This window comes from Haliotis rufescens, unplaced genomic scaffold (genome assembly GCF_023055435.1).
Source record: "Haliotis rufescens isolate VD_foot unplaced genomic scaffold, xgHalRufe1.0.p SCAF_6, whole genome shotgun sequence".
NCBI classification, from domain to species: Eukaryota; Metazoa; Mollusca; class Gastropoda; order Lepetellida; family Haliotidae; genus Haliotis; species Haliotis rufescens.
Window position 1 is genome coordinate 50,331,072 of NW_025964334.1, and position 13,700 is coordinate 50,344,771.

Here is a 13,700-nt window from a genome sequence, read left to right on the forward strand (position 1 = left end):
ACCAACCAGGCTGACCACCCGATCTCGTCAGTCGCCTCTTATGACAAGAATAGTCGGATGGGTTCCTGAAGACCTATTCTACCCGGGATCTTGTATCAGTAAATATTACTTTTACAATTCATTTTGTAACAATGTAATATTATTCTTATTTAATATCTATGCATCGTACCATACCAGAACATGACCTCACATCACAATGTTTTTCTATGCACAGATATGAATGCTTCAGTAAATCATTACAGCCCTGGGTTCTAATCCACAAAGCAATCTTAGCACTAACACCTCGTAGCACTAACACCGCAGGGTTTTACCTAGACATGTGAAGTAGGGGCCTAGGAAGCCCCCAATTAGAAATCTAAGGGACCTTGCAGGCAGTTTGAGGGTCCAGTAAAGTAATGAAACGGTTTAGTGTACTGTACGTTTAGATAACTACTTATGAGCCTGGAATGAATCAATGATCATGTAGACAGTGGTCATATTTGCTGGATAAAATAACAGACTACCATAACTGCTCTCAATACTCTGTAGGTACAATAAATATTATTGCGCGTCCCTTGGGACCCAGTAAATATTTTTTTCGAGTCCATTCTTTTTTAGCATACAGGACTAATATCTGTGTATTGCGTAAAAACCCTGAATATGTCTACAAAATTCGACTGCCCTAAAACGATGACGATTAATATCACTATGTGGAACGGGGTCCAGTAAAAAGGGGAGACAACTTTCCACTTTCAGTGGCAGATCCAGAGGGAGGGGTTCTGGGGTGGCACCCTCTTTTTTTTAACATCTGAAGACATTTTGTATGTGCATTTCCTAACATGTTGATTTGGTTGTTGGTTTGGAGCACCTCTTTTTTTAAAATCCTGGATCCACCAATGACTGTGCAAAAGCTGAAATAGTGTTTTATCACCTAGTTGTATCCATGGGGATAGAACTGGTGCTGCTGCTGCTGCTGCTGCTGGTAATATGCCTGGATCATAGCTGCATCATAAGGCTGCTGGTTATTGCCTACTGAAGTCACTGTCTCGTACGTCTGGGTGGAGTCAGGGGTCGAGACCTGAGGGACAGATGCTGGGGTCAAGGTTGTGACTACTTGAGCAGCTTGGAGGTTGAGAGGCGACACGGCCTGCTGCAAGCTGGTGACAACCGGGTAGGGGGTGTGGGGGGAGTCGGAGGGTGGGGGAGGGCTGATGGGAGAATGCTGCATGTAGAAGTGGCTGGCGTTGGCGGCCATGGTGTGCTGTCTCTGAGGGCTAAGTGTCGGACTGGAGGAGGGTGGCTGATCAGGGACTTGGGTCTCGGTGGCAATGGTAGTGATGGGTATCGTGGACTCCACTGCATAGGTTGTGATGCTCTGAGACGTGGCCGAGTCTGTTGTAGACAGGGGAAGCAGAATGGCATGCATTGCGTGTTCTGCTGCGATGACATTGACCGCTCTGTCTAGAGCTGCGGTGGCTGTCAGGGTCAGTGGAACTTCAGCCGTGGGCAAGGAAGTGTCTTGCACATTCAGCGAAGTGTCTGCCATCCCAGAAGTGTCGGAGGCTGCATGTGCCATACCTGACTGATCCAGGCTTCCAGTTTCAATATACACCTTATGGGCATCAAACCCAGGTTCCAGCGTCTTCAGCTGGGACATGAGGGCCTTGATACGTTCAGGGTCATATTTATGCTTGTTACAAAGATGCAGCCTCATGTTGCCTCTCGTCGTACTCTTGTACGGACAATCGGGACAGCTGAACGGCTTCTCCCCCGTGTGTGTCCTCATATGAACAAGTCGCTGGGTTTTCGTTTTGAAAGTTTTGTTACACTCGGAGCATGAATGTTTTCTCTCATCACTGTGTCTGTGGAAGACATGACTGTTGAGGCAGGTCCTGCTCTTGAATCCCTGCCCACACACCTCACACACAAACGGGGTCTCTTCCTGGTGGATCAGCTTGTGGTCCTTCAACTGAAACTTGGTGAAGCACTCCTTGCCACAGATGTCACAGGTAAACGGTTTCCACCCTTGTGGCAGCGGAATGCCATGCCGGAAATACTTGTGGTAGTGGATGTAGTAGAAGTTAGGATCCTTAGTCTTGTAGCCACAGATATCACAAACTTTGGGACTAAATTCCCTCCTGCGTATCACAACATTGCTAATCACCTCATCGGCCGTAACTTCGTGAGTGTTCAGCAGATGAGTCACGCTCCGCTTCGGGAACACGAACTCATTGCCGCACAGCTCACACTTATACTGCCGTTCACCCTCCTCAATGTGTTCCGCCATTCTCTCCAGTTCACTAGCTAGCTGGCTCGTGATGTCGGCTTTGGGCCATCTCTTCCTCTTCTTAGGTCGGGGCTTGGTGATCCTGGGAGCTGCTGGCTTCTCCAGCTCTTTGGCTGGGCTCGGACTCGGGCTGAGGAAGATCATTGGCAGGTCGTACTCATCATCCTCATCATTCTCCCTCGTCAGGCGGTTCAGCTCCATCTTTGCTCTCTTCTTTGGAGGAGGTCTCACAGCCACATGGGTCGGAAGAGGCAATTTCCTGGAAACACAAACGGGACATGATCAATTATCACCCCTGTCAATGCTTCACAGTTATCTGTCATGTATTGACTACTTTTCTCTATCACCCCAGAATACACTGGGCTGAAATGTGGTGCAGTAGAGGTGTGTCTAAGTTTAGTCAGCTACTGATAAGATGCCATGTGTGAACCCCAACGCTGCCTCTCATTGAGGCGATGTGTAGAGCAGATACCACAAGGTTTTGGCTCATGTTACATTAGAAGTCAAGTGAGAAACATTGATGTTTGTGCTCTCTTTGAGGACTCCTTGGTTTGCCTCAGTCAGTGACCGTAAATGTCTGACTGAGGCATTCCTTCATTCACATAGCCTAAGGGGCAGGTCATTTATTATAGAGCTGGGTGGGTGAGAGAGAATCAGGGGAGGGTTACCAAAAAATATGACAGTTTCTAGGGGAGGGTTTAAAAAACATTACACAAATTTGTTGAGGGTGATAAAATATAGACATTTTAATGTAATGAAATATAAAGTGTTTTTGCATTTTGTCTTTCGGGGAGGGTCATGACAAAAATAAATAAATATATATATATATATATATATATATATATATATATATGAGGAGAGTCATCCACAAGCATTAGTGGAGGATCCATATTTTCACATCAGTGCATTAGTGCATGAAACATTTCTGGCTCTTACCCCCGTTATAAATTTCTTACCTTGCCCTTCCCTTCTTGCCTTTCTTCATCCCTGTCAAAGCATCAGATGCAGTGTCTGGATTTCCAGGTACCTCATCCAGGATAGGCTGAGTCATCACCATATTGGCACAAACATAGTTCCCCTCAGCTGCTTCATTGATGCTGCTAGTGATTATTTCAGGCATACTCGGTGTGACAATAATTGTCGTATCACGCATGCTTGTCTCCATGGTAACAGGCAGAGTGGTGCTAACCTCCTTATAGCCTAGCTCCACGGACTGAAGCAGCTTCTGTTTCCTGCCCTGAAGAGTGGGAACTGGACTCTCCTCCACCGCCCCTCTGTCCATGGAGTCCATGTCCAGCACCATGCTATCACCAGCATCGGCCATCTCCAGCAATATGTCCGAAGCACCCAAGGGCTGTTTCCACTTTGTAAGGGTATAACCATGTTTCACATCATTAAAACTTATGGATTTCTCAACAGTCTGCCCAGGCTTGCCTCTTCTACTGGACTCCTTGGCAGCGTTTCTTGCCTGAAATCTGCCTTTTGGTCCTGCCTTCACCACAGGCCCAACCACCTCCTCCTCTACCTCATCCTCTTCCTCCTCTTCCCACACATCCTCTACAACCTTGGGGGCAGTCGCTCCCCTGGTGCCGTATCTGTGCCCTGCAGCTTTTGAGATTGTCCCTGTAACCCTTTTCTTATGTCCACGTTTGGGTCGACCCCTTTTCGCTCTTTGCAAAGGGGATTTAGCAATCTCAGACATTGCCTTGAAGTAACTCTCTTCTGTCCCCACATTTTGATCCTTCTTGGAATTCTTGCTTGAGTTCTCAAATGACACCTTCAACTTAGGCCAGCTTCCAACGTTGGTGGACATGTTGTGCTTAATCATGATCCCATAGCACAGATGTTCCAGATTATGGATTTCAAATATTTTGGATAACACTTTTATCTCTTTCACTATTCCAAGGTTAACTTTGACCTTGCCAAGGTAGAGGAACGTCACAAACACTTTCAGGGTAGTTTCAGAGATGTGCACCGGGACGATGATGCTAGCAAACCTGGAGTCGATGCCTTCCGACAGGAGGCTCGCGAACCGCTCACTGGACATGGCTAGCACCAGCTTGTGGAGCTGAAACAGATTTAGATTAACAGTCTATTTCTTATGAATGTGAGTGAGTGAGTTGAGTTTAACAGCTTTTAACAGTATTCCAGTTACATCACGGCGTGTCAGCTTAATGTGGGAGGCAAGCCCAAAGAGATGCAGGTCTCAGACGTTTACCACTTCGGTGAAACCCACGAGCACGGGTATGGTGCTGACAAACCTAGAAACATAATCGGGGCGAACCGGGATTCAAACCCACAATCATAGGTTTCTGGCGTGCCCAAGGGACGCAACTCTGCGCAGCGAATCACGGCGCCTTAGACAACTGGGCCACCCGTGCCCCCACTTATGAATGTAGTCACCTGACAGCAGTGAAAGGTTGTTTGTTTTGTATGTTTGTTTATTACTTAATGCTGCACTCTCGCTGTACCATGTATATGACGGCTGTCTTCAAATAATCAAATCTGGACAGACAATCTTGTCATCGATGTCATGAGCATCGATCTACACAATTGGAACACGATGACATGCATCAACCAAGCCAGCCATCCTGATCACTGATCCTAATAGTCCTGTCTTACACCAAGGATGGGTTGCTGAAGACCAGTTCTAACCCAGATCTTCACTGGGCTATTTGTCTTGATTGTCTGGTCCAGACTAGATTATTTACAGACCACGTCATATAGCTGGAATATTGCTGAGTGCGGTGTTAAACAACAACCATCCAACCAAGGAATTAATCATGTTAATCACTATGGTATATTTAGGGGGTAAACATGCTCTGCTTTTAATGTTGACCTAGGTTACCCAATGATTTAAGCGTTTCAAACCAAACATGCAGCATAAGGTTTCAAAAGTTTAAAATAGAGCAGTTAACATGGTTAAATTAACAGGTAAAAGTTAAACACAGTATGTTTACATCCATTCGTTCATGACTAAACTATACAGGATCGGATGGTCAGGCTCGCTGACTTGGTTGATGCATGTTATTGATCCCAATTGCGTGGATCGATGCTCATGATATCAATCACTGGATTGTCTTGTCCAGACTAGATTATTTACAGACCGCCGTCATATAGCTGGAATACTGCTGAGTGCAGTGTTAAACAACAAACAAACAAAACTATTGAAGGATATACCTTGATAGTAAACTTGCCCGTGGAGATGGAAGCATCACACAGCTTGTGCTCAGTCATCAAGTTGAACAGCAGCAGCCGGGTCTGGTCCCCCCATTCCTGGTCATACAGCTCCACCTCCTCCGCCGGATTGATTCTCACCGGCCGCTGGGTCGTCTTCGCCTTCTCAGCCACCTTCTTGGCGGGAACATTGACGACCATCTTCATCTGTGTGTCCACACAAGTGGGCGAGGACATCATGACTGTGTTGCCCATGCTGTGGGAGCTGTACTGGTTCTGCTGGTGTTTCAGCATAACTCTCCCATACTCTGTCATTCCAGCTTTGGGGAGCAGAGCAACATCTTTAATGTCTTGGTTCATTGAGTGGGTGTTGCTTTCAAAAAGTGGTAAACTGTCACTAATATTTTTCGGAAGATGTCTGTAGGTTGTCTCTGCTTGATGTTGATGAAGAGTCTGTTGTGGCAGAGACTTCGCCGTCTGCTCATCTAGAACCACAGTATGTACAATCTCCAAACCTTTACTTCTGAGCAGCTCATAATTCCTTCTATCAGTGTCAACAGATCGGGAAAAGCCACTAGGGTCTTCACAGCTCTTATCCAAACTGGAATCAACAGAATAGGTTGTAAATTTATCGGTTCCAGGATCCGTCTGGGCAAGAGCAGACTGTAGGTAGGCCTGCTGGACGATATCCGTGACCTGAGCTTCGTACACAGCTTGCGATCCTGCGTTTGGCACAAACCCTCCATACTGACCATCTTCTGCAGCGTGGGCTTGAGACCAAGCGACCAGCTGGGAGGGATGCGTCATCCCGATGTCGGGGATGGTGCTCTGTAGGTCGGCGGACGACACATCATTGACCCCAGGGTCCTGGCCATCACCTGGGTAGTCATCCATCCCTACCAGTGTCGCTCTGTTACCCTGCAACATACACCAGTCTATATAAACCACATAAACAGTCCCCACTGTATTCCACTGCCAAAAAATCTACATTCTGCGAAAAAAAAATTAAAAAATCGGCAACCAATTTTTTATAATTCTTCACACAATTCTGCAAATGTTTAAGCCTAGTTTTATGAATTTTGCACCAGTTTGACCTGTGATGGGCATTTTTGTGATAAACTTATCCATGGCTAGAACAGCTTATTGAAGTGAATCTGGTGATCATTAGTGTAAACATACAGACATGCGCTTTCAGTAAGCAATAATACAAAAGTCAGCTTCACTTCAAAACAAAATCAGGAAATTGATTCCATTTAAAATGTTCATCCATTTCTCAAAATATGAAATGTTTGTAAATTCTTTTTTCTTTTTTGGAATGTCACACAAACAGCTCAAATGCTTATTTGGAATGATTTTACAGTGTTTGAGTAATACAATAAACCTCCCCAACCCACTTTTGAAAAACATATGTAGGACATACAGGTCCTGTAATAGAAGCAGTTATCATCACTTACAGTACAGCATACCGTATTCAGCATAACAAGTGTTCAGGAAGTCTCAAAATTAGAAATAGGGGGCGCTTATTAGAATATGATTTTGATGGAAAAATAACAGACTTGAAAGATCCTAAAGTTTGTGGTTTGTTGAACACAGAAAACGATCGCCCTCAGTATTTTAGATATACAATGTATAGTCAAATCCTGTTAATCTGACATGGCTGGTTGCATATGATTATGTCGGATTAACGAGTATGTCGGATAAACGAAATTAAGTAGTACTAACGTTCATCGGTCATAGTTCGTTAAAGGTTCTTCTTACGTGACCTGTAATGGGATGTCCTCGGCGATAGTGAGAATTTGTATCTGATTTTAACGAGATTGAGGTAATCTAAGCTTATGATTAATCCAGTTTTCTTTATTTAAAGCATTAATTGTTTATTGTTAAGCAAGTTTATCTCCGCAGCTTTGTAATGTGAAGCTACCATGCAGCGGACTTATATCGCATCAAAACACGGGCTGTGTACTCGCTGGCAGATGACAACGGAGTTTGCTGATCACTGTGTCTGATTAACAAGACTGATTAATGAGCGATTTCGGTAATTTGTTGCAAATTAGGTGTGTCGGAGTCGGAGTGCGAGACTGTCAGATTAACGGATCTAAAGAGCACTGATTTAATCGGTTCCCATCATTAGTGTCGGATTAACGAGACTTGACTGTATATGACTCTTACAAATAATACGGGGGCACGGGTCGCCCAGTCGTCTAAGGCGCCGCGATTCGCTGTGCAGAGTTGCGTCCCTTGGGCACGCCAGAAACCTTTGATTGTGGGTTCGAATCCCGGTTCACCCCGATTATGTTTCTAGGTTTGTCAGCACCATACCCGTGCTCGTGGGTTTCACCGAAGTGGTAAACGTCTGAGACCTGCATCACTTCGGGCTTTCATCCCACATTAAGCTGACACGCTGTGATATAACTGGAATAGTGTTAAAAGCGGCGTTAAACCCAACTCACTCACTCACTACAAATAATACTGTGTGCATGCTTGCACGTATTCACTTACATATCTACGTATTTGTGATAAGTAAAAATCATCCTCAATGCCCATTGTTCCAAACGGGAAGTACCGGGAATCAGAAGGTGAAGTTGAAAATATCAGCAAATATCGTCATGGGCGCTTAATAGAGCAGGGCACTTATTACGTCGAATACGGTAGTACACCATTTTATTACTTTACAGAGCCCTCGTATTTCCTGTAAGTACTATCATGGGATAACATTTATACTAAGTTATCCTATAATAATTAGACCTACATCAAGTGCTTTTATGAGTTATCATGGTGTAATATTTATACATCATTTCATATAATTATAGTTTACCAAGTAATAAATATCATTTGGTAAAATGCATATATAAAATATCAGTAGTTTCAGTTAAAGCTTTTTTAGATGGTTGCTAGCCTAAGGTAATGGGAGCGCGTCTTCTAGACATACTATTCAATAAGACAAGAGTTACGTCTACATAGTTTAATTGATTTGAAGCTTTTAGATAAATGCTAGCCTAAGGTATCAAGATCCCATCTCCTAGACAAAGGATATTTATTTCTTGGTAAACTATAATTATATGAAATGATGTATAAATATTACACCATGATAACTCATAAAAGCACTTGATGTAGGTCTAATTATTATAGGATAACTTAGTATAAATGTTATCCCATGATAGTACCATGGAATTTAATTATTGGGGGTCTGTGGGCTAAAAATAGATTAATAGAAATAGAAATACTGTATTCGACGTAATATGCGCCCCGCTCTAATAAGCGCCCACGGCAATATTTATTGGCTTTATATTGGCTTGTGAACAATCCCAATTAGCACCCCTTCCGATTGATCAATGTACACAATACTTATTTAATCGTGTATAATACGCACTGGTGTGTTATATGCACCCTTAATAATAAGCCACAACACAAATACTGTCAGTAGGGAGAGGAGGTCACAATGACAACATTTGTTAAGCTGTAGCCGACCCATATGAATTCTGTGATTCAGCGATTGCTGAAAGATTTGTAGAAAAATATATCTTAACGCAGCATTGCAGAAAAATCATAATATTTGACTTTTGACTTTTCAATCAATAGACTAATTTTCATTTTTTCAAGCTTTTCTATCGAATTTTCGCTCCTGAATGATGCCCATACATTTAACATGCAATTCAAACAATTTAAACTATGAATCCACCGATACAACGAAATTTCCAATATATATTTCTGACCTGTAAATGTTCTTGTGACATGATTATGACACAAACTATGTTTACATCTAATATACATAAACATAAGTGACATAATGCATATTTATATGCATTATTTGATGTCTTATCCAATGATAACTGTTTATAATGACAGTTTGTGGAATTATTTTGTTTCAGATTTTGATTCAAGTTTTCAAAAAATGAGTTAATATTTGAAGGATCAATGGCCAATTGGTTACCGTATTCGACGTAATAAGCGCCCTGCCCTTATAAGCGCCCACAGCAATATTTGCAAATATAATGGCTAGTGAACAATCCCAATTAGCACTCCTTCCGATTGATCATTGTACACAAAACATATTTATTCGTGTATAATATGCACTCGTGTGTTTATGCACCCTTAATTATGGGCAATTTAATTCTGGAAAATATATCTGTCGTGTACAATACACACAGACTTTTCTTTTGTATCATTTCAGGCTGTCAGCATAAACCACGAAATTTACAATCTTTCAACTTTTTTTTTCTTCAACAAAATAATATTCTAATAAGGGCCCCCTATTTTTAATTTTGAGAGCGCCCTGGGCGCTTATTACGCCGAGTGCGGTGTGTATTTACTACAGAATTTACAGCAGAAATGTGTTGTACATAGGAAATGAGACATATCTATCAGGCAAATCTATGCGTAGGCCTACATACAGTGATATAATCCGTAGGAGGGTGGGTTTAAAATCAAGTTTTTGGCCCAAAGTTTACTAGACACACGTACTTTACACTTACTTTACCATGTTTACCTTCAAATCAATGTTCACCATGCAATAGTCATGTTGAAAAATATTAAACTATAAATACTGGGTTTTAGATATTTGATCATTTTCTAGGACACTGTCCAATGGTCATCCAAAATTTCTCAAACATATTTTTCAAATTCGGTAATGATATACTATACTGTCTTTAATAAGTTTACAAAAATCATTAAAAATGTCCTATACTCCAGCAAAATCACTGTAAATATTATAAGAAACACAGGGATTTACAAACAAATTATTCTTTTTACATTTAACTTACCAATTTAAGTCATTGGGCTTTTTACAATTTCAATGTTTGTAATTTCAATGATTGTAATGACAAAATATAAATATCATATCAACCTTTATTTGTAAATTAACATGATTAAGTGAGAATGACTCAAAATATTTTACAGCTGTCAAGTTAAACTTTCATATTTCTAGTATGATAATAAATAATTCAATATCTCAAGCTATTAACCTAAAGTTTTTTCTTGTGGATTTCTTTTCACAAAATGTATTATTTTAGGCCTAGCTTTTTCTATCTGTTCAATAAAAATAAAAATATTATACAGATACAAATGTCACGAAATAATACCCCAAGGTATTTTTGTAGTATATAAAATATTTCCCTATGAATGTGTGGACTGAAAACATTGTCAGTTAGCTTTGAGACGTCCCGTTATAAAAACATCTCAATGTGGGTCAGCGGTTTCTAAAGCTTCCCGACCATTCTATACTTCGTATCAGATAAGTCACGATCCCTTAACTTTCCCGACTGAAAACTGGCTTTTTAATTCGTTTTGAACATTGTCATGGTCTCATTTGCAAAATACGCGACACGCCCCACCGATTTAGACAACTTATAGTTGCCACAAGTACTACTACAGCTTCCAGTTCGACATTAGACGTTTCTGTTTGCGCGAGGCGCAGTCAAATTATCTGACATGGCGGCCATTTTTAGCCAAGCGGAGCATAACCCTATTAATAAAACATTCATATTTGACTTTACGCACGGTTAAAACTACATATCGCATATTCCCATCATTAAAAAGAACAATGTGCTTTACCGATCCAGATTCTTGGAGCTGTCCAATATGTTATAATGCCGATTTTGATGAAGTTTTAACACACATCGCTTCGTTGTCCAAAACAGACTTCAGTAATGTGACCTTGACTGTGGGTTTGCAGCAATCTGATTGGCTGATTTGTGAATACATTAGAATTACATCCAGCCTCGCAGGTGCTCGACGCTGCGTATTCATTGATTAATTAGCCAAACTGCGGAAGTTGAATTACCCAATTGAGGTTTAACGATAACATTTCATACTGATTGCTGTCAATTTTCGCTTCATAAGTCGCCCATTAGGATTTGGGATAAATGTGCCAAATGATGTTTTGGCACTTTTGAGTTATAGATTAATATACTTTTCATGAATATTTCATACGAATACTTCAACTAGAGCTAGCCTAAACCTTTTTCTTTTTTTTAAATATAAGTTGGTTTTAAGTTATTTTTCGCCGGCACATCCCTGTTCGGCAGAATGATTTGTCCTTATATTAACACATTTTCAATGTACAGGACTCTTAAGGAAGAGAATTTATGGATGTCAACTTCTTTATTTTTATAAGGAACACAACGTTTCGGAGAATATGCTTACTCATTCATCAAGCGAATAAATGCTCTGTGGCAGAGAGCATATTATATATGTACATGTGAGAACAACAAAAGTACAAAAGATAACAAAAAGTGGAAACTTAACATGGGAAGCCAACAGATAATTGGCGCTGATAGGTGATTAGCAATAGACAATGGAAGCCATCACTTTATCAGCGCTAATTACTGTATAGTGTTGGATTCCATGTGTCAACCAAGTCTGCGAGTCTGACCACCCGATCCCGTTAATCGACTCTTACGACAAGCAAAGTCTTCTTTTTCGGCAGGCATGGGTTGCTGAGGACCTATTCTAAGCCGGATTTTCACGGGTCACATATATGGCTAATTACAACATATTCTCACATAACCATTTTTCTACTACTGTCATTGGGGTACCGTCATTGGATACACATGCGACTGCTTCTTAAAGAGTACTCCTCCAGAATCGCACGCACGAGCTCAATCTTGACGCTCATGCAACAAAAACTATTTTAACATCTTTGGTTTTTGACAATCAGTAATAACTATATGCGAAAATCATCATCTTTTTAGATTCTTTGTCTTGCCCTCAAGCACTTACAAATGCTTCCTGAAGTCATCCATCAGTGTTACTGGCTTAAGAACTACATACATATCTATCTACTGGCCAATGCGTCATCGTGTTTTGTTGTTGCCTATGAAGCCATGGGTTTGGCAAAGATACATGTAAATGCAACAATGTTATTTTTGTCACGCTGGCAATTACGGTTTTTAGTCAAAAGTCTGAAGCATAAAAAAAAATTTCAAGAATTTTCAGGGACAATTTATTTTTTTCGATAAAAAATGCCTGTCCCTAAAGTGTCTCGTTATCCGCGGAAACAGATTCCAGTTGGCGTGTAAGGCAAAATAGCGATAAAAACCATATGAAAGGTTCACTGAGAATCAGGGGCGGCCGGGTAGCCTAGTGGTTAAAGCGTCCGCTCGTCACGCCGAAGACCCGGGTTCGATTCCCGACATGGGTAAAATGTGTGAAGCCCATTTCTGTTGTCCCAGCTTCGCAGTGATATTGCTGGAATATTGCTAAAAGCGGCGTAAAACCATATTCACTCACTCACTGGAAATCAACGATGACCCCCGGTGTTCGTGAAACTGAATTAACCTAAAAAATCGGTCATATCTACCGATAAACAAAGATCTGAGGACATCCCATTAAGGGTCACGTCAGAACGGGTGCAGGCTAAAACGGCTACTCAGCAAAACGTCAGAACGACCTTTCATCCAACCAATCAGACCGTCGCTTACCATATCCTGAAAGTGACAGTCGGAATGAGTTTTCTAATCATGCAACCTCGAAATATTTAACAGAGGGTATTCCGAACGACAGTTACAGGTTTTATGATTATATCCATACAATATAGGCCATCTATAAGCCATTCCAGAATGTTGTTTTGGTCAGTTTTAACTTTTGTAATCGAGAATACGTCAAAATATGTTTCGAAGCGTAGTCGCCAGTTTGAAACTAGTGCCGTAAAGCTCGAGAGAGCTGCCTTCTGATTGGCTAATGTCAATTTCTTGTCAGTCATTTCATTGGTCGGTCAATGTTCGCGAAAGGTCGTTTTGACGTGACCCGTAATGGGATGTCCTCAGATCTTTGGTTAGTGGCAGCGAAAACTAAGATCTGATTTTAATGAGATTGTAGTTTCATACATTGGGTGACTAGATATACACATCATCATTAATTACGCACCACCCACTTTTTAGAATATTGTTGCATTAAAAAATGACTGGTGTGAGTCATTGTTGGAAACACGACGAAACAGATGTAAACCGATTAACTGAACCTTACACAACGATCACAAATCGATTTATTGGCGTTAAAAACGTTCATTTTAACAACGCTGAGACATATTAACATCCAGACCACACCACGAATTGGACTGTTACCTTATGTAGTGAAAAACGATTATTGCCAACCTGGGAATCCACACAGACTCTGGAATCAGTATCTGAGCATCCACCCAGAGACCATGCAGACATCAATCTCATTAAAATCAGATCTTAGTTCTCGCTACCGCTAAACAAAGCGGCAGCGAGAACTAAGATCTGATTTTAATGAGATTGTGCAGTTATCGGTATATGGC

General features: G+C 41.4%; 1 protein-coding gene across 1 annotated transcript; it reads right to left on the reverse strand.

Annotated features, from left to right (window-relative positions):
- Positions 1 to 29: 29 nt before the first annotated feature.
- Positions 30 to 11,102, reverse strand: LOC124112162 (myoneurin-like). The gene is made up of 4 exons (XM_046472152.2): positions 10,994 to 11,102; positions 5,447 to 6,361; positions 3,223 to 4,334; positions 30 to 2,525 (listed from the first exon to the last, which is right to left on the reverse strand). Exons 2-4 carry the CDS (start codon positions 6,335 to 6,337, stop codon positions 911 to 913), a joined length of 3,618 nt encoding a protein of 1,205 aa, XP_046328108.2. The 5' UTR covers positions 6,338 to 6,361; positions 10,994 to 11,102; the 3' UTR covers positions 30 to 910.
- Between the last annotated feature and the right edge of the window lie 2,598 nt (positions 11,103 to 13,700).